Below are 22,500 nucleotides of genomic sequence, written 5' to 3' on the forward strand. Positions count from 1 at the left end.
CCGCAATTAGTTCTGATATCGATTAATCAGTTGATATACACACGTTTTATGCAATAAACCCCTCAAATCAAACGCAGTACGACAAATCTGTTATAGGACGATAACTTCAGGTAACAGATATGAAATACAGGCTTTAATTATAACTGATAATAATAGTAAAAATGATGTGATACTGTGAATCCATTATATTTTATCGTATAAAGTAAAACATCGCACAATGTTCCGACTGCAGTCGCTGCAGACACGGCTGGAAATTGTCCTGGTGTGAAACGACACGTATGTTGATGTGATTAACGAATTTGCGGAAACGTTCAGTGGCCGAGCGTCGTGTGTTCAGCGGCTGCAGGTTTCTGTTCGTTGTCTCTCTGCTGCCGATGTTGCTGCGTCGAGTATTATTAGTCTATGTGTGTGTTTCAGTGGTGATACCCCCCCCTCTACAGACACACACACACACACACACACACACACACACACACACACACACACACCTCCTCCTCATGGCCAGTTTTCTCAGAAATCAATATTCTGCAGTGGAGCTCCTCGGCCTGTTAATCCTAGCAGTGTGTGTGTGTGTGTGTGTGTGTGTGTGTGTGTGTGTGTGTGTGTGTGTGTGTGTGTGTGTCCAGCCAGCTTGCCTCTTATCAATATCTTCACCTCTCTCCGTTCAGAAATGATCCTCTCCTCTTCCCTCCAGCCCTCATCGATCTGTGTGAGCGGTGGATGCAGTCAGAGAATAAGACGTCGCTGTCGGTCTGAATCCTGAGCGGCTGTCACGACGACTGACTGGCAGCCGGCGCCTCAAATTTTCCGTGCCGCGGGTCAGATTGATGCGTCTGAACGCGGGAGCTCCTGTCAGCCGGCTCACTTTAGCCATCATATGTTGTCGCGTGCTCATATGCAATCTCCATCGCCGCCTTCTCAGCAGCAGATGTAACCGCGATGTGCAAACAGAGACGCTCTCACCCACCTGAACCGAGCCGCGTCGTCACGCTCAAACCGGTTTTCACCGCGGCGATGACCATTGTTCATCGTGTGGCCACGCTGATGACTCACTAACAAGCTTCTTCTTCTCAGACGGGTTGATGTGTTTTCCTCCGTGGGTCGTACTTTCCGCCCACAGTCTGTAAACACGTCGGCTTGGTTAATTGGAGTGCGATCGGTTTGTCCGCCTGAGAAATATCCTCTATCACGTATGTAATCATCATACTGATATTTGTATATGTTGCAAAACTTCCTGGAAAAATCACCTGAGAGACAGCGGATGGATGACATAAACGCCTCAGAGGAAAGAAAAAATCATAAAAATCAAATGTTTCCGTGAAGAATAAAACATATTGATTTGCGACGTTGCCCCACAATGATTACACAGATTGTAAAGGTATGAACAGCATTATATAAACTGCGTGAGAGAATCTGTTCAGGAAGAGGAATTTTTATTATCCGTCTAAATGTCTCCTATAAATAACGTGGCTTTCCTCTAACTGATTGCAGCTTCATTATTTTCTGATGTTTCTCTGCTTTTCTGTATCCGGAGCTGTAATGAAGTCCGTCTCTGTGTTACGGTTCTCTGACGCCACACGTGTTTCCTTGAAAATGGACTTTTTGAACGAGAAATTATAATCTCTGTCTGTACGACACACCTGAAATCCACATCTCAGGGCCTTTTATGTTCCCTGGTGTTGTAAACAGGAAGCAGACTGTAAACTCTGCAGGTATTCTCAGGTTCACATTTGTGTTCACGTCTTTCTTCAGTTGTTCAGAATGAGGCGCTCAGGGAAAAGACGCAGCATGGCGAGCGTCGTCTGTATCTTTTCTGTGTTGTTGCTCTGAGCGCTGCCAGTTGAGAATCTCCCATATTTTGCGGTTCAGAAAGCCGCTGGTGACGCCACCGTCGCTCTTTTTCTTTCTCCTGGCATCGACAAAAAATATCCAGTGTGTTTTTGTCTCGGACGGATCACGTCGTGCGCCCACATCCTCCTCCTCGCTCTGATGTCTCCATGTGAAACAGACCGTGAAGGATCAGCGTCGATCGTACAGCGACGGTTGTCGAGATATTGTCGTCATAGAGACACTTCAGCACTTCATCTCAGCGTAGACACGGACCATTAACATCTTCATATTGAGGACTAAACAGAAGAAAATGTGATGTTGTCCTCCTGGATATTTTAAAATCTGCAAACTTCAAGAGCCGGAGGAAGGATTCCTGTTGTCGACTCTGCAACTAGAAACCTTTGACTGCTTGAGTTTGCTGTAACATCGATTCAGTGTCACTCTCATGCTTGATTTAATATCTGTATGTCACTTAGTCATTTTTCTTCAAATCTAGAAAAGTAATTTTTACTTTAATAACTCAGTTTCCTTAAAAATAGCAAGAAAAACCTTCGTATTGAGTCTGTTTCCTGACAGACGTTGAATTATTTGACTCATCGATCCATGAACAGACGTAGTTCCTTCAGCAGCAGGACTTGTTGTGTTGACGCTGTGGTCTCCCTCCACACGTGAAATGGTTCCACGCACACGCACGCACACACACACACACACACACACACACACACACACACACACACACACGCCATGAATGTATCATGAGGTGCGGCGGTGAGTTGGAGGCCTCGCCGGCGGTCTGTCACACCGGCCAATCACAGGATGATTGAGAAGTCCTGTCGGTGGACGTGAGTGTGTGTGTGTGTGTGTGTTTGTGTGATGGTGTTGATGATAGTGACCAGTCGTTCCAGTCAAATCAACGTCATTACAACGGACATCCGAACTGGATCTGTTTCCATGGAGACAAACTAAACATGATTGCGAGGCGGGCAGAGCAGAGCGAGGCGAAAGGGAAACAGGGCGGAGTGCGAGGGAGCGGCTCCTGCTCCTGATGGGTGAGGAGGAATAAAAAAAACATGCGAGTGCTGCAGTGAGGGTGGAGCAGGTGGGGGAGGAGAGGGAGGAGAGTGGCAGCGGCAGACGAGGATGGAGTTGGCAGGGTGGAGGGATGGGGGGAGGAGGAGGAGGAGGAGGATGAGGGGGGAAGGGAGGCAGAAATAAAGACAGATAAATGAGGAGGTGGGGTGGAGTGGGAGAGTGATGGGTGGGGGGAGGTTGGTAGGTGGAAGGATGCCAATTTGACAGTGAGGGAGGCTTCAGGGTCCGGCCCTGCACCACCACCACCACCACCACCGCCTGTAAAACAAAGAGAACAAAGAGGCTGAGACCCCCCTCCACCCTCCACCCTCCACCCCCCAACTCCTTCATGTGAGGAGAAAAAAATGTCCACCTTAATTGATTTTCTTAATGATATTCATTTACTCTGCTCCACTGAGGACGGAATATGATCAGGTTGAGAGTTTTGAACGCGGCGGTGTCACTAAAACATCTCATCACGAAGAGTATCGACGCACTTCAGCCGTCCGACACGAACCAACAGGAGGAAACGGAGCCGGAGAGCCACGTTTAAAGCAGCGGAAACTGCTGGATCAGAGTTGCGGTTCAGCTGATTTTGCACATAGATTTCATCTCATAACTCTTTGTGAGTGTGTTTCAGGTGTCTGTACCTGAGTATCTCTGTGACTTCTCCTCCTCGCAGCTTCAGAACAGCCTCGTTACTTTAGTTTGAAGCATTTTCAGCTGCAGCGAGACGAGACAAAGCCGTAAGAAGCCGTAAACAGACAGAGAGGGAGGCTGGAATGTGGAGAAAAGGCGTGTTAGTGTCTCGTATCTGCAGAGAGTTTCTGATTTTCTCTCTTTGTTGCTGCTCGGGACGCTTTACCAACCCAACATGTGTCTATTTGACGTCCTGGGAATGAGACTCAACAATCAACTGTCTTTGTGGTGCGTTCAGGAGCAGCTGGGACAAATCCTACTGATTCTACCTTTAACTTTAATAGTCTCTGAATTCTATTAATATGATGTGAGCTTCAGTTAGTTTAATTTTTGAGATTAAAGCATCTCGAAGAAAAGTCGGAGCAGTTTGATAAGTAATAAAATTGATGCTGAAATTCAATGTTTTGGGTTTTTGTGCTCATGATTGGAGAAAAACAAATCAATTCGAGCTCTAGAACTGAGATCATCAACCGTGATTTGTTATTTTCTGACACTAAACAATTAATTGAATTAACGAATACATGAATTGACGATGAAAGAGATCATTAGTTGCAGGTGTAGAGTAAGTAACGTGCACCTTTACCTGACCCCAGAGTATTAAGTTAATTTACCTTGAGCCTGTGCTGTATTTAATCATCAGCTCGGAGCCTTATTACATTATCGAACTGTATTTTAAGCATTTCCCCACATACCTGATACTCACGGCTGGCTGACTTGTTACTGAGCAGCGAGTCTCTGCAGCGCCGGAGCTTCTCTAGTAAAACATCGTCTCTCTCTGTGTCTAATTGGTGTTTGCTAAGCGGCTTCTCGGCCCTCCAGCGGCTCCGTCTGCGGGGACGCGGGAGTTGGAGGCGTGGGTGGAACGAGCTGGAGAGATTATTACTTTTTTTCTCTTTCACAGAAGAAGTTTGAAGCAGATACTTTGACACAATGCTGCGGTGCAGGGATCTAATACGGTGTTTCTTCAAGTCCAGGAGAATCTAGAAATGACTGGAACCATCTCCACGTGATCTTTTATTCCATTTTATTTTATTCTGCATTTGTAGAGGCCAAACCTAAAGACTCTCAGGAGGGAATGACTGAGAAACAGGCAAATAAAATAGAGAAAGACAGATGGTTTAATGTTTTTTCACCGTTTTAGATTTCAGATTTTGTTTCAGACCGTTAATTTGAAACAACGCTCTTCAGGTCCCATTGTTTCCGCCGACGATCAGTCGACGAGCTCAGAGAGGGAACGAGCCAGAACAAGGAGGAGGTGATTGGGGGGGAGGAGACGAGAAGAAGACGGGAGCAGATTGATTGTAGAGGAGGTGACGGAGGAGAGCAGGAGAAGAAAGGGAAGGAGGAGATGGGAGAGGAAGGGTGTGAATGGAAGAGAGGAGATGAGCGCAGAGGGAAAGAAATGTTTCTTTCCGTTTGTCCGGTGGCTAACCTGATTAGCTTAGCGACGCCATAGGACCAGATCCGGCTACTCGGCTCCTGGAGACACACACACACACACACACACACACACACACACACACACACACACACACACACACACACACACACACACACACACACACAACAGCAGCAATCAATACACTTCTACACACACTCAGTTACACACTGTACACACACACACACACACACACTCAGAGTAATGTGCAGACTCGTAATGCTGTTTCCTGCTTCACATACGACGCGCTGCTGTCTGCTGAAGATGGAAGAGAGGAAAAAAAAAAGTGACTCGGCTAAACGAAAGCTGATGATTCTGACGTGAGGAAACAAAGAAAAGCGTCCAGATATTTGAGAAATCTGATTAAAGATGATTTCTGGTTACGAGAAGTATTTTTATTTGAAATGGTATTATGTGTTTTTAAATGAACATTTCATTATTAAGGAATCGTTCTCAATTAATTGAATAGTTTACAACCTGCTGTAGTTGTGACAACGTGAACATGAGGCGTAGCAGCTCAGAGTTTCTGATAAATCCCCAACATGAGCAAAATAAATCAAAGTTTATTTCTTCTTCTGCTGCTCCACATCTCTCGCCTCCTCCTCTAAACTCCTCGCAGCTCCTCCCGTGTTCACATCCACCCATCTGCCCTGGTGGCCTCGGAGAATAACCTCCACCTCGTCTTCCTCCTTCTCCTTCTCCACTTTTTGATGGAAGTTGAATCGTCAGCGGCTCCTTTCACCTCCACGCTGGTAAAAATAGACAAGACATAAAAGAGGATGTTAATTATTCATCCTGGCTGCACTTTACTGCTTTTGCACCTCTCATAATCTTCACCACAGTCATCATCGTCATCATCATCATCATCATCACTGTCAGTCTGTGTGGTGTAGCTCCCACAGCTCAGAGCAACCGAGTCAATTTAGGAGAAAGAGAAACGCAGAAACCGTCCGGACAGCGTCTGGTCAGATTCAGCTTACAAAGTCTGAGAGTGTCGGCGGTCGGAGGATTGGACGCCATCGGACACTCTGATTGGTCGTGTGCTAGCGAATCAGCGCAGTATGTGTGGGAGGGGCGGAAGTGACGATGGTCTGCACTCCGTTCCATCGTTTCCTGTTTTCATGTTTTGGATTACTGGCACGAAACCAGCGCCACCCGATGTTAAGGAGACTTGTTGCATACGTACGTGCCACTGTGTAGTCGAGGCGGTTCGTTTCAGCACAGCTATCCTGCCGAACGGGTCAGACGAGAGGCAAGAGAGTGGTCAGATAAAGGCAGGTGGCTGTTGGTTTGAGTCTGGGCGGTGTGTGGAGGCCTTAACAGCTAACAAAGTCAAGCTTTTTATCACAGGAAGACCGTCTCTATCCGGGGTCGTGGCGACAAAATCAGCAATTTTAAGCCGAAGTGTGATGCTTTTCAAACCCTTATCGGAAACGGACCTCACTGACATTTATCCTGGTGATTGGGTCGGGGACTTAACTAACCTTTAAATAACTACACATATATATATATATATACACACACACACACACACACATATGTGAGACTCGGCAGCTGAGTGTGTTTGTATTGTGTCGGTCTGAACAGTCGTCATGTGTTTGATTTAGCAGGCAGGAGCGCTGCTGTTCATCTGTATGCAGATGAGGACAGCTCATTACTGACGCCATTAAGAAACAACACACAAAGACACACAAAGACTCACACAATAGCCTTTTAGCTCTCCTCAGTTCGGCTGACTGGGAGAAAATGAGGAGGAGGAGGAGGTGAAGAGGTGAGCAGTGACGGAGGGGAAGTGTCTGCTTCTTTCAGCTGATAACCAGCAAGATGGTGGTGGAACAGACTCGAGGAGGAAATTAGATTATTCATATATTTTATTAATGTTTCATATTTTATTCTGGGCGTTTCTTTTTGTCAATAAATAGAAAAAGTCAGATTCGCAGCACCTCAGCTCGTCTGTCGCTCTCAGCCCACTGGTTCGTACGAGATGGAGATCTTTATTATAACTGTGTGTGTGTGTGTGTGTGTGTGTGTGTGGTAATCAAAGAGCAACGGTGTGGCTCCCTGATGTGTCTTTAATAGTTTTTGGACAACAGTGGAGCTCCGTGTTTCTCAGAGGAAGAAGATAAATCACAGTAATTGTTGACGTTGGTCCAGCATGCAGTCAGTCAGTCGTCTGTTTCCTCCCTGCGTTTATATAATTCACTAGTAGATTCAAGCTGTTGTTTGTTACGTGTCTGTAGTTGCAATCAGGGATGAAACAATATCATTTTATCCTCATTGTGATAAAAAAAAACAAAAAAACAATCAAGTTAAATTGATCGTTTAGAATTTCTATCATCGGGATGATCGTGAATATCGTCACACGCTGCAAGAAGCTGCGGAGCTCGATGATGATGAAATATAATAATATTCATTTTGTGATTTTGTAACATTTTAAGAGTTTGAAGTGTATTTTGATGATTGTCTGGATCATTTAGATCGTTGCTTCGCTCCGACTTGTCAAGAGCTCGAGTAAAAAAATCTTTACAGTATGAAGAAGAAGAAGAAGAAGAAGAAGATGAAGATGAAGATGAGGAGCCTCTTCATGACTTCATCAGTGCTCATTTTCTCAGAGTCTTTATGAGAAGTGAATCAGACAGATTTAGCTGCAGATTAGCTTCCACGCGTTTCTAATATGAATCGTCTGTTCTTCAGACGCCTGCGACAAAGAGACGAAGGCTAACCAGTGATTATTGCGTTGAGATTAGGTGGTAATTGAAAATGAGCTAATGTGGGCTGGTGATGATAGTAATTGAAAATGAATTAAGAGCAGATTAAAATAAGGTCTCATTTGATCAGTTGTCAGAGTTGATTCATGCGCCTGGCTGCGGTGAATTAACGCTCTCAGAATAGTCTCTGAGCTGATTAACGTGGCCGAGCTGCAGGTTCACAGTTTTCAGTGAAACCAGGCAGCCTGAACAGTGAACATGAGCTGTGAGGAAACAGTCTGACCGCCTGCTGCAGACTGACCCTGAACATTATGCAGACAAAACTGCTGAAACTGTTCCAGCAGCTTAAAATCGTCTCATGCTTTAATAACACTTTACAACCTGCAGCTGAAAGTGTCCCAACTCTGATTATTTACCCCCTTTTTTTTTTAGATGAGATCAAATCAAATCCAGCTGTTTGTGCAGAGCAGATTCAGTTATCTATTGATGCAGCGGCGTTTCAAGTCTCTGAGGCCGAACACAGCGAAGTCACAGACATGCGATGAAGACGGTGAGATCAGTGGATCAGCTACGGTGGGAGACGACAGTGACAGTGGTGAAGCTCGTGAGCAGCTCAATGAATACTTTATTTAAGGGTGTGAATCACAGAGTAACTCGCAGAGATACGATTCACAACATCGACATGGTGCGAGACAGACTTCTAATTATGAGATGTTATGATGTCTTTGTAAGTGAAGAGGAGAAACAACCCCAAGAGGAAAAAAAAGCAGGACTGTGATGAAAATATGTAGAAAAAGTGAATATTTATTATTCTGGGCAGCAAGCCGCCAATCTGGCCGTCCTTTTTGTGGCTGCGTCAGCAGATTTAGACAGCAGGCTGTATATTGGGGGTTTGTTTTGGTCCACCAACCTGACGCCTCTGAGGGAACACTTATTTCCGCCTCAGTTGCGATGTAAATCCGAGCCGTCGATGTGCCGGCCTCTGCGTGAGATGGGCGGAGGCGTCGATGACCTGCACTGTTGTGCGACACACAGTCGGGGAGTTTTAAAACCAGGAAACAGCTGATCACAGCAGTCAGTCCATCACTTCATCCACAGACGTCAAGATGATGAACTGAACAACCGCAGAGATCCAGGAGTTGCAGCGTCTCCTCGGTCTCTGTAGCTGTCTTCACTGTCCGCTTGTTGTTGTAACAGGAAGCTACTAACGGTCGCTACTTTCAAATTAAAAGCCCCCCGCTAAGAACCCAGTTCTAAACTCCAGTGGGGCGCAATGTAAAGCTCTTATTTTGAAGAAAAATTCAACCTGCTTCACGTCACGTCACGTGTTTACGCCTACACCAGTGGCTACTTTTTGTAAAAGAAATAATATTACACCTGCAGCCTTTACCTGGCTGCAGGTGTGCCACCAGAGTTTTGTGGGTCTTGAGCACACACACACACACACACACACACACACACACACACACACACACACACACTGACGTTGTCGTTCTTGTTGTTGTTGCTGCTTGTACACAATAAAAGTGACGAGAAAATCACATCTTCTGTGTAACATCTGCTGTAAACGTCCCGCGTGACGCCGCCTGAATAGGTGGGTGCCACACTGACTCTGACTGTGAATTGAAGCCTTTTCTCATTGAATGACGCAGCTCTCTGGATGAGCTCGGCTGTTTGAGACTCACGGGGACGCTACCAGTTACTGTCAGCGTGCAGTCGGGCTGCCTGGCTGCAAGTGAGGAGGCTAATCCAGTGTGACGAGCCCGGGGAAACTCCTCCTCAGAGAACCCGCTTTAATAGACAGATATGGGTCAGTGCTGCCACATGGACTCACTGCAGGAGCTGCAGCCATAGATGTATAAACACACACACACACACACACACACACACACACACACATGTAGGAAGCGTGGAATCCCCTGCAGCACTCCATTTTTTTTAATTGATGGAGCAAAAAGAGCAAAGATGAAGATTTTCTGGGGATTTAAAGAGAAACGTAACCTCCCAAACACTCCTGACATCCACATCTGAATAAAAGTCGTTACAGATAACAAGATGGCTCTTTGTGAAAGCTTCAGTTTGAAACTTAACAGGCTGAACAAATAAAGAAAGAGAATATTAAAGATGGATGTCTGTTCTCTCACATTATAAATAAAAATCCCTGTCAGTGAGAGTCGGAGTGCTTTTTCCTGATCGCCGTCGATATGTGAAGAAATGTTTCGGTCTAACTCGGCCGCGTCCACTTTCACACGCGTTTTTAAAAACAATCCCAACAATTTATGTGGCACAATGATTAAAGTCACTGTTGCTGCTCTGCATGCCGAACATTATTTGGAACAAGCTCCTTATTTTAAAGCTGGAAAGGTTCAGGAGAACAAAAGATTAAGCTTTGTCTCCCTCCAGCCTCCCTCCCCCCCCAGAACCTCTCCATGAACCTGATGACCTCCCAGACTCCCTCTGCACCACCTCCCTCTGCACCACCTCCCTCTGCACCACCTCCCTCTGCACCACCTCCCTCTGCACCACCTCCCTCTGCACCACCTCCCTCTGCACCACCTCCCATCACAGCTCTACTCAGTGCTTCATCAGTGGAGATGCAGTAGTTGTAATATTCTGTATCGGTACAGTTAATCCAGAGGAATCTCTGGACCTCGGCTCCTCTCAGACTCGATCTGATGACGGGCTAGAAAATCTGCGTTTGGTGAATTTATATCCAGGATGTTAAACCTCTCGACTTGTGTTTGTACCTTTTTTCAATTTGAATTGTTTCTTGTATCGTGTACATTTTATGAAAGCCGTATTCATATTGCTTCATTTATGGTCTTATGTCTGTATTTCTTTATATTTTGTACCTTTTTAATGTTTAATGTCATATTTAGTTTATTTAGCCAAAATTTCAGTGAACTTCTGCAGACTGTCCTGCTGTACGTCCTGCCTGATCAATTTATCATCACAAAAAGAAATGTTGACATTGTGCTGACGATCCACAGGTGTGCAAAAGATATTTGACGAAACAAATCGCACTATTATTTCTATTTAAACACATTTACTGAGCTGAGAAAGAAGCAGGAAGAGGAAGACAATCCTGTGTCTCCTTCACCTTCCTTAATATTTATAACATGCTGTAGTCACAGATGTTCACGCCCGTCTCCCGCCGAAAGGCAAATAAAAAAACATGTATGCTTCATGTTTTAAATGGTAATAAATACATATAGACTGTACCAGTAAATACGATATATAAATGTAGAGTTCTGTCGTCTGACAGCTGCTCGAGTGGCACATTTGAATCTTGCTCTGAAACGTCTCAGCTCCCGTCGCTCTGTCGCTTTCAGTCATGCTGTCGCAGAGCAGTTCTCATTACGAGCTCATTTTTATTTTTTTGTGCTGTCACACACGAACTGTGTTGAATAATGCATCGTGTCCCCGTGCAGAGCGACATGTGTGTTAAAGAAGCAGAGGACGTCAACCAGGAGTTCTGCAGCCGCAAACCGTGTTTTCACCTGAGAGGAGTTTACTGCGTCTGACTCCAGAGTCAACGAGGTCCTCAGTCATCCATTAATCTTTCCTTTGTTTGTGTGTGTGTGTGTGTGTGTGTGTGTGTGTGTGTGGTAAATGGAAGTTGAAGCACTCAGGACCTCATTACTGAGAGTGCAGGTCGCCTTCGATGCTGATAACAGCTGTGGAAGTGAGTTCTGTTTGTTCACAACTCTGAACGTCTCTTGAGCGTCCAGAAGGAGACAGAAAATATGTGGAGGGTGGAGATTTATGTTGTAGCTCTCGTAAGAAAAAAAATCCTTCTTTCTCTTTGTTGTCCTCTTGTTTTTTTGCAAGTAGCACACCTGTAAAATAAATGTCATGTTCGGTCTGGACTTTATTGGCGACTAACTGAACTACTGTGCGCTCAGAATCCACGTTAACGTCCTCTGAAGACGCAGCAACGACTCGTAAAGTTGAAGAGTCGAGGCTGAAACACGACAAAGAATCTGATGATAGCAGGACGGTTTTAAAGTCATGTATTATATCGTCGTCCTTGTCACTTAAATATTGGAAACAGCTGTCAACCAAACAACTTCTTCTTGCCGTCTGTGTTGCTACCTGACATGACGCATGAAGAAGCTGAAGTGGAATGTGACGAGGAGCAGGTTCACGCTGCTTTATAAAACTTTTGGACTTGACCTCTGAACTTTCAGAGGCGTGTAACTGCAGTCAGCCACTTGTCGTACCGAGACACACCAGCTCTGCTCCTGTGGATCTCCGGCTGATCCAGCAGCTGTTCGGTCATGAAGGCTTTTACACGTTTTGATGTAAACACTCAGCTTCTGGCTGCAGAATATCCTCTTTCCCGTTGGGAGTGTTGCGTTTTTCACTCCCAGCATTTTTTGGATTGAGCGGAGGGGAAGTGTGTGTGTGTGTGTGTGTGTGTGTGAGGTGGAAGGAAGGCAGCGCAGAGTTTAGAGGGAAAACATCACAGTGTGATGTTCCTGCGAGCGGCGAGGCCTGCAGGTGCTGCACGCTGAGCAGCAGTTGGCGTGTTGTGTTTGATTCGCCTGCCTGCCGTCTCCCCGCCTCGTGTTTCGTGTTTCCTCTGATGTTTGGGTTGAAGCGGCGGAGCAGCTGTCATGGCTGCTCCCGCGGATGCTGACACCGACAAAGCGATGAATAGAGAGATTAAAAATGGCTTAAAAACCATTTCATTCATGAGAAAGTGGCTAATCTGAGTTTAGGGGGATTTACACACACAGCTGACACATTTACACACAAAAGCTGAATTCTGTCAGGGAGGACCGAGTGATGTCGGATCAGTTTCACTTTCTGGTTTCATAAATGAGTCATATTTACTTTGTTCCTCTTCTGACGACGCAGTTCTGGACACTTCTGTTATACTCGTTGTCCTCAGGAGAGATTTTGTCATGTGGATGTTAACAAACATCTTTATTTTGTAGCAGGAAAGCGCTGACGGCGTGGGTTGAAGCGCAGTGTTGTGATTGGTTTTGACTGACATTAGCTAACAGTGGGCCGACCAGACAGCTAATAACAAACACAGAAAATAAAAAGCACGACACTCACAAGAACATCTGTTGTACGACGGATCTGCTCCCACAAACTGACTCTTCTGTGTCTGTTTCGATCTGAGTTTTTGTCAACTAAAGCTGAAGATGGACGGACAACGATAGAACGAGCTTCTACATTTTCTGGATTACCAGAGTGACGGCTGACGAGTCCCGCCTGATCTGAAACATGATAGGTTGCCTGAACAAGAGCGACGTGACGAACCCCGTTATTTTTTAGCTAGAAGCGCCGGGTGGAGAAAGATGCTGGTGCTCAGAAAAAAAAACTTTATGTTTTACTACATTTAACTACATCTGAAGAGTTTTTATTTTAAAGTTTTTGGAATAGTTTGAAAATTATTGGGAAAATATCGTGCAGCATTATATTGTACAGGATAATCGTGACATGACATTTTCGTGTGATCCCAACTTGCGAGATGATTTGTGATAACTCAACCTTTGCAGTCAAATGTGAAATAAATCTCAGATGTTCTCATTTGTTTCACCACGTTTGACACCATGTTTGTCACCTCGGAGTCAACAGAGACAGACACGATGTTATTCTGCTGATTAAAGATCCTCTGACTGTTGGACGGAGAGCGTTTCTCTGCGGATCAATCGCACGCTAAATGCCTGGAATAAAAAAGCTGTTAGTCTTATTTGATTGTATAAGCCTGTGTGTCAATCGATGGAAATTTTGCTTGTCTAGCACAACACTAATGCATAACTGTGTTAGGAGCACGGAAACAGGGAGAAAAAGAGGAAATGAATTCAAATATCCGTCTGAAATGTTGGTGTTTGGTCTCTTTCTGCTCAGGATGACAGTTCAGTGAGCAGCGAGGAGGAGGCAGAGATGAGCGAGCCCACATGGCTAGCAGCTGATCTGGGAGCAGCGTCTGACCTGAGCCCGCCGAGCCGAGGAGAGAGGATGCGCCACAGCCCCCAGAACACGCACAGCAAGGAGGACGACGGTAAGGAACCAGGATCACGTTCGTCAATATCACGTTGTCGCTGCTGAATGAAAATGATCAATGTTCGTCAGGAGAGAAGAAGAAGAAACTCGTGTTGTTCTGGAGATTAGAAAGTCACAGATTATTTATACAGAATGAATTCAGAGGCTTAATGAGCAGCATCTTAACATTTCCTGGCTGTTGTTTTTGAACTTGTGAGACTGTAACTGAGAAGATAATTGGCTTCTTTCCACCACGACGCCGTGAGAACGTGGGTCAGATTAAAAGGTGGGAATCTGCTGGATCTGCACGCGGTGAGAGTTGATTTTGCTCGTTAAAATCAAAAGCAGGATCGGGGGAAATCGTATCGAGGTGTTGAAAGCTGCACAAGTGAAGTGATGATCACTGAATATCATCTTCAGCAAAGTGAGAAAGAAACTGTGAGTGACAGTGAACGCTGTCAGAAGAGCCGCGGCGTCTTTGAACTGTCTGCTCCTCCGACTTCGCTGTCGGTTTCTCTCTCCGTCACTGCTACATCTCGTCATTGTCTCCAGCTTCACGCTGAACGTGGCGTCCGTGAGATATCGGGGTCGTTTGAGAGAGATGTCCTGCAGGTCTTGTTCATACAGATAGCAGATTGTGTGTCAGTTTGATCCTCGACAGACAAGCAATAACAAGCCAGGAGGTATAAAGCGGTCACTTTATGGACGCTGTCCGGCCGGCTGTGGCGTTTCATCCCTGAGGTCAGGGTGGAGACATCTTTGTTAACTCTCTCTCTCTGTTGCCTCGCATTGCCTCGCCACTCTTCTTCTTCTTCTTCTTCTTCTTCTTCTTCTCTCTCCTCCCACCTTTGCTTCCTGCCTGCCTGTCACTCCCCTCCCTGTCGTTACTACTTTCTCTCTCTGCACTGAAAAGCTTCCTGCTGTGAGGAGCGCTCACCTTGAAGACAGCCGTATTGTTTCACATTGCTGCACGGATACAGCAATTACCCTGCTGCTGTTACAAATGTGTGTGTGTGTGTGTAACCTTGGCCATGCATATCTGAATGGTGCTGTAATGCACTGTAGCCTGTGTGTAAGCTGCTACTGAGCAAAGACAATGGAGCTGGTGTGTAGTGAAACAAGCCCAGGTGTGTGTGTGTGTGTGTGTGTGTGTGTGTGTGTGTGTGTGTGTGTGTTGATGTGAGCCGGGCTGACGGTTCAGCAGCAGGAGGGAGTAAGTGCTCCATCCGATCTCCATCAAGAGCTTCTGCAGGATGATGAAGTGGGGAAGGTGGAGGAAAGAGGACGGAGGTGGTTGTTTTTTCCGGCGCCGTTACGCTTTTCAGAGATCACGTGTGAAGACGGTAATTTTACATCCACTTCCTGATTTTCATGTCGTCACATCTGTCCATAATGTATCCGGTGTTTCCCACACATGGTTCTTCAGCTCAGGTATATCAACAACCACATATCTTATAATTTTACATTTTATAAGCCACTAGTACCTGCCGGGGGAAGAACAGCCGCATCATCGATTGATTAACTAGAAGGCGATCAGCTCTCGCTCGTCCCCTCCGTCACACATGCTCTGCAGAGAGAGAGAGAGAGACTCTGGTATCAGGAAACACACTGATTGTGCTGCAGTCGCTCTTATTTCACGCCGGCCGACTCCTGCTGTTGTTCTGCACCTTTGCTGCTGCGACCTCGTTTGATGCAATAATACAATAATTTACAACAAGCTTCCCTCACACGTGGCTCACCTGCTGTGTAGACGACGCAATCGCAGGTGAGAAAATCCTGCCTGCAGTTGAAGCAACACTTAGAGCAACTCAGAGGAAAGTTAGTCTCGTTTTCTGGTTGTCAAATACCGACCCAACCAAACTTTAACTGCAGCAGTTGTAAGAACTGACATTTCAGATCTGTGAACACTGATGTGGTTTTGGAAGACAAGAACAAACAACATTTTTGGGAACAAATAAGATGCAGAAAACTGCTGCCAAGACAAAGAAAACATAAGCTGCAGGTAAATCGAGGTGCAACTATTATGGAAGCCGTCATGATCACACAGTTTGATTAATATAACTAAATAATTGTACATTATTTTTCCTCGTTCTTTTCTTTCTGCCAACGAGGCTCCAGTGTTGTTGACAGTGAGAGACAGACTGGATGAAGAAAATCAGATCAGTGGTTGAAACTCGAAGACGTCAGGTGTATTTTTTATTTTATTTTCAGAGGCCGAATGCTAAAACACAAAACAGAGCGTGTGAATGAGATGTGGGAGGAAGCAGTGGGGGAGGGGAGGGACAGAAAAAGCTGGTTAGAGGATGAAAGAGAGAAATTGGCATGAGATGAGATGTTTGGAGAGGAAGGCATCATGGGAAGGTGTGTGTGTGTGTGTGTGTGTGTGTGTGTTACAGTAGGTGGCGGAGTGTGCCAGGCCTTGTCATTAAAAGGTCACTGTGCTCTGTACACCTCATATAGAAGCCGGAGGACGCTTGTAGGCGTCCAAATGCCACAACACTCAGAGCCGCTGAGAGGCTGAAGAGGCTTTCCAGCTCGATTAGACTTCAGTCTGAGGAAACAGACATCAGCAGCCTCCTCGCTGCACTAAGTGATGGATGAAACACTCGCTGAGCCGCCGCCGCCGCCCGAACGCCGGGCGGATCGATGGCGGTAAAAGAAAGAGGAGAAATGTTGAGGAATCCCAGAAAACTTCTTTCTTTTGAGTTGTTTTTTTTTTAATTTGATAATCATTTAATCAATCTGAAATGAGACCTTTTTTATTTTCTTTCTGTTTAGATTCCCCCTTTTTTTATTGTTGTTCGATGGAACATTTCCAATATTTAATACTCTTTAGATATTTTAGATTTTTCTGTCCTCTTCTTTGTAACACCAGACAGAATCTACCCTGCGGTGCACAACGTCCAACCACAAGATGCGTAAGAAAAATAACATTCAAGTGGGATGAAAGTATTTCAAATTATGAAGTTAAAAAAAAGAATTTTATTTCGTATATAGTTTTTATGCTGTTGATTGACAGTGTTGAGAAAACAAAGTAAGTGTAAATGTATATTTCCCTTCTTGAAGAGTAAAAACAGACATTAAACAGAATTATTATTTCAGGAATTTGACACTTCAGTCATTAAAGTCGGCTCTATCTTTGCTCCAAGCTCCTCGTCCTCCATGTTGCTGGCTGCATCACAAGCCAAAGATTATATGTCAAGTTTGGAATCTGAGGAATCTGACATCTCTGCAGTTTTCCTCTCTCTCTCTCTCTCTGCTGGTTCTGGCTTCTGCTGTTGCTATGAGACTTTATAAAAACCCAACTGAGGTGCAGAATATTTATAACTTTCATGGCTGTTTTCTCTGCTGACCTCTCGTCTCCGTGGGGAGCAGCAGCAGCTCGCTCCCTTGACAGCGGCGGCGAGATGGAGGAGCTGCTTCGGTTTGAACGCGGCAGCCAAAGCTTGTGGTTGGTTTGACTCCCGGAGTTAATATCAGGTGGGTGTTCCTCCGAACCAGCAAGCTGTCGGAGCGTTTAACTGGAGTAGGCAGCTCGTTTCAAACGTAGCAGATGGTCCGCGCACACACGCACGCACGCACACACACACACACACACACACACACACACACACACACACACACACACCGGCCCGTGTCCACCTCTGAAGCAGCTAGTAAATCACTTTTAAGAGCTCATGACCGCCACCGCGCTTTTTCTTCTTTTCTGCTCCACTCAACTTAACAGTGACAGCTGAAGGGAAGAGCTCTTACTGTACGACGGCTCGGAGTGGCGGTCTGAAAACTCGTGGCTCCGACTGATGAGTTCAGGGGGCCGCGGGTGCTGCGTTAAAAGAGCCGATGGCCTCACGGGCTGACCAGAACATCACCAGACTTTCCAGGAAAATCTGTGCTTGACTTTCACAGTATTTGTCCACTGGATGATCGATTTGTTTGTCAGTGTCTCCAGGTGGTGTTATTTCTGTTGCAAAGACAGCTGGATCATTTCCATTTTCCTCATAGTTACAACGAGCAGCAGCACAGGACAGAGCACCAGTTTATTCACTCATTTATTCAGTAATTGCGACGTGACAGCAGATAGAACTGGTGCCAGACTGCCAGCCGACCGCTCGGCAGGCAGCCTTCATTCCTTTTGTTCCCGGGAGATTTTGTGCTCCTGTTTCAGACGAAGTTGTTTGTGGAAAGCAAGGGTTTAAAATCTGAGTGGTGATGATGTCATTCTTATACAGCCATGACATCGTTGCAATAAACATTTCATAGTGATGCGTTCATGCAAAGAACCGTGTCGACACGAGGCTGAAAATGAGATCGCATGTGCAGCTCTGATCACTTCACGACTACATGAAGCCGGATGAGTTTGTGTTTATAAAAAACAAGCACACTTGTTCATCAGGCCCCAAACAAGGTTGTGATTATTATTATTTGTTTTACTCAAAGGTCTAATTAATTAATTTTAATCTGAGGAGAAAAACGTTACACACGAGATGATTTCGTCTTCACTTCCTGAGAAAAAGGAAAAAGAAGGTCGTCTGCTTGAGCAAAGAGAGATTCACCTGCTGATGAGAGGAGCTGTGATTTCATCCTGATCACCTTCAGGTGTGTTTCAGGATGTCGGTGGTCCAGTCTGATACGCTGTCAGCTGTACCGGAACCACAGAATCGAGATATAACCACCATTTTCCCAAACCAGTTGATTCTGACGTTTGACTTGCAGTATGTCCAGGCAGGAAGTAGGGACGCACACGTTGACGTCACATGGAAATGAACTTGTTGTGCGAAGGCCTTTTGTCGTGTTTGTACCATCTACTCATGCTCTCCTGTGCTGGGCACTGAAAGAGCAGAAGGCCAGTGTTCGGTTTGTCCATTCTGGGCCACCGTAGAAACATGGTGGACTCCGTGGAGGGAACCGGCTCCCTCTGTCGATATAAAAGCCTCGTTCTAATGTAACAAAATCAAGATTCTTAGTCTCAAGAGATTATATATTAATGAAAACATGATACAGTTTCATTTCAGCTGCTGTGTCATTAATAAGAAACATTTTTTATGGATTTTTGGGCTTAATTTCGAGGCTGCTACAGTGGTTACATATTCTGTGAGCCCCCGGTCACTGAGATCAGTCGAACGCAGCGTCATGGAGGCATCACGGTGAGAGTTATTGTTTCTCTCTCCGCTCCTGAGAGGCTTTTTCCTCTGGAAGATATGCGGTTTCCATCCGACAGCTACAAAATGAAGTGCTAGCGGCAGTCGGTTGCGCCGTAGCCGAGCTAACCTTGAGTCGAGCTGTCACTCTGAATTTATCCTGCTAATGCTGTCGGATCCAACCTTGGACAGAACTCATACTGGCGGGCAGGCGAGCCGGGTCACCAGATTCGCTCACCAGTTGCAACAGACTCGTTTCATGACACTATTTCAGCTTTTTCTGAGAGGGCTGCGTGTGCACGTGTGGAGGAGTGTGTGTGTGTGTGTGTGTGTGTGTGTGTGTGTGTGCACGCTCTACGCCTCTCCACATCGCTCTGCCTCGAAGTGGCCCCTCCATCGCCTCTCAGTCCTGGCCAGCATGCATCCTCTCATCCCCCTCTCCACCCCTCCAGGCTCCTGGGAGACGTTCACGCCAGATCTCCTCTGTGCCGCTGACCCTCCCGCCTGAGAGGCTCCTGTCTGCAGCACGGCAGAGCGGCAGAGAGCCGGGCCTCCTTTTCCTGGAGCCTCTTGTTGCTGTAGAAAAAAAAAAAGGCATCGTGATAAAGAGGGCTTGTCAGAAGATGGAGCTGACATTACAGGTCCTCTCCACGGGGGATAAACCGACGAGAGGGAGGGGGGAAAAAAACAGGAGTGTAGAGGATGGAGAGGACGAGGAGGAGAAGAGTGAGTGGAAACAAGGAGAACAAAATGGCGGGGCATGGATAGAGGCCAATATATTGATCTGCTGACATACTGAGCTTGACATGATCAGCGAATACCAACATCACAGCTGTTCCATTAAAAGTTGCTTCCTTCTTTCTCTGCAGAGCAGGAAAGAGAACGAGACAGTGGGTCAAACAGATTAGTGGACTTTCATCCTGACATCGCTGCATGCCTCTCGTCTCCTTTATCCTCCCTCCATCCTCCCTCTCTCTCTCTCTATACATCCATCATTTAACAAGCTCGCTCTCCACCTCTCTGCGTTCTGCATGTGTCTACAGATCAGACACAGCTCTCTAAATCACTTTGCACCACCAACCTACACATTAAAGTACTCTCTGTAAGCGTTGGGTTAATTTTCCACCCTTTCAACCATGTCGCTGCTTAATTTTCCATTTCCTCTTGGATACAAATCATTATCTTGGCATAACTCAGACGTCTTGTGTAAATTGTGTCCCATTTGCAATAAGCCGGATCATCTCTATTACCAAAAGAAAATAAAAAAAACCTGAATAAAATATGTGAGATCTGGTGGTATTATCTGGAATACTGTGACATGCACACAGCTAATCCCAAATAAAACCTTTAGCGGGATCGCAGATGTCCACGCTGTGCAGGAAGGAAAGACTGAATGAATCCGCTCTGCAGAAGAAAGGAAAACGGTGTTGTAGTGATTTATGTTTAACTCTGAGAGGAGAGTCGTCAGGAGACGAGCAGGTATTTGATGACAGAGCTGCAGGCTTATTGTGAGGTAATTACTGTGTTTTTCTCTGTTGTCTCTGAGCTTAATATAATGTGTTCCTCAAGGCTCAGATCTCGGGCTTCTGACTCTCGATACAAATCTTCTAAACAGAATTATTTATAATATTACTGTACGGATGAGGCACTTTTTTAATCGTGTTCATCACCTCTCCTTACAGGTTGTTTGTAGTCACATGATTCTGATGAGATGGAAGTTAGGAGGCCGTTTGTTACATGATGGCCTCAAAGATGCAGCGTTACGTCTGATGAGGAGCCGTAAAATGACACAATGTCGTCAGTGTTTGTGATTTCTTTCTGTCTCTCCTCATGTATCACTGCATCATAAATCACTCCATCTGCATTTTATTCATAGCGCTCTTGATACCGTGTGCAAACTGTGGGTGCAACTTCTTGTGCATTTTTGTCTTGACCAGCGTTCTCCACGGTAACCGGATGCTGATCCTCTGTCTTAGAGCGATTGGTGCGAGGTATCATTAATTTATAAAGACCTCGGTTAGTGAATACGTCTTACACTGTCGCTAAAGCTTAGCTCACTTAGCCGACGCTTCTAAAGCTTTAAAAGTGCTGTTGGTGATGAGCACCAGAAATATTTCCCCTCCCCAGAAACACTCGTGGACATACTGTGAGCTTTATGTTGCAAAAACAGAAGCTGCGTTCAGTTTCCACACAGAGTCGCATCCAAATGGATGAGGTTTGGTTTTTTTTCCCGGTGTCATGAGCATCGTAACGGTGCTCACAGGTGAGCAGCCGGGCTGCAGTCGATACAGGCAGAGAGGGAATATGTGATGAGCAGAGCAGAGTTTACCTCCTGCATGCCTCACACTGCCCTCAGGGACACACACACACACACACACACACACACACACACACACACACACACACACACACACACACACACACACACACACACACACACACACACACACTTACACCTAATCATGTTGGCGTAAACACACACAGGAAGCTGCATGTCTAGAAATCTTTGTCACTGACACACACACACACACACACACACACACACACACACACACACACACACACACACAGAAACATGTATATGAATCTATATACTGTGTGTGTATATACATTAATGTATACACACAGTGAACACACACACACACACACACGTTGGTGCTGTAGGCCAGTGGCCCACATGGTCTAATGTGTTAAAGCGGTGCAGCAGAGGAAAGTAGGGCAGTGGGAAACAAACGACAGGATGACTTTGATCCCCCTCCTCTCCTCCTCCTCCTCCTCTCCTCCCCCTCCTCCTCCTCCACCTCCTCCTCCTCCTCCTCCTCCCTTCCTCATTCCCCCTCACCCCTGCTATCCAAAGCCGAGTGAAGGGAGGGTGGGGGTGAGGAAGGATGGGATGGAGAGGAGAGGGAGAGGGTCTGAACTGCAGGATGGGTGGAGGGATGGAGGTCAGGCGTTCAGCTGAATTAGACAGAGAGGAGGGAGTGCTGGATTAAATCATGCTGCCTCTCTGTAGAGATGTGATGTGTGTGTGTGTGTGTGTGTGTGTGTGTGTGTGACTGCAGGCTGAAATAAATGTTGTTGCTGTTGTTGTGTTTGAACTGTAACCACAGTGTTTACGGTGCCCGACTCTACATTTGTATTTCAGTTAGTTTGCCTCAAACACAGTCGTTTCGTTGCCTCGACTCAGCTGCAGGCACCACGAATAAAGATCGTAAAAGTTTAACAGTAAAAGTGTTTATACATCTGCAGAGAAGAACAACAGCAGTGACGAGTGAAACACTGTGTGATGAGGCCGATATTGATCTCTGGACTCACCTGACTGACAAATACAAGCTGCTTCATTTGGTTAAATGAATTAATTTCACACCTCGTCTGCACATTAATTAATCTCTCGGTGGAATCCGATCGTTCCCGTCACTCGCAGCGTTCCGCGCTTGTTGGCCGACGACTCGTCTCACGATGAAACCCGTCTCGATCGGGTCGCAGGTGAGTTTTCCTAAAGTCCCGTTGAGCAGAAAGTGACTCTGCTGCAGCAGCGCTCCGGATAAAAGCATCCGCACGGCAATTTTCCTGCGACCGGTGAACTTTAGATTACAGCAGTGTGTCTTATGAATAT

At 45.9% G+C, this 22,500-nt stretch overlaps 1 protein-coding gene across 5 annotated transcripts in view; it reads left to right on the forward strand.

Moving 5' to 3' along the window:
- The window catches only part of LOC119022944 (nucleolar protein 4-like), a 148,692-nt gene that overhangs the window by 67,821 nt on the left and 58,371 nt on the right, over positions 1-22,500 (forward strand). For all 5 annotated transcript variants that reach the window (XM_037104427.1, XM_037104425.1, XM_037104428.1 and 2 more), the window contains one exon: positions 13,612-13,765. In XM_037104427.1, the coding sequence (XP_036960322.1) occupies positions 13,612-13,765 (154 nt within the window). The remainder of the gene's footprint in view (positions 1-13,611; positions 13,766-22,500) is intronic.

The sequence above is a fragment of the Acanthopagrus latus genome, chromosome 7, assembly GCF_904848185.1.
Source record: "Acanthopagrus latus isolate v.2019 chromosome 7, fAcaLat1.1, whole genome shotgun sequence".
Taxonomy (NCBI): domain Eukaryota; kingdom Metazoa; phylum Chordata; class Actinopteri; order Spariformes; family Sparidae; genus Acanthopagrus; species Acanthopagrus latus.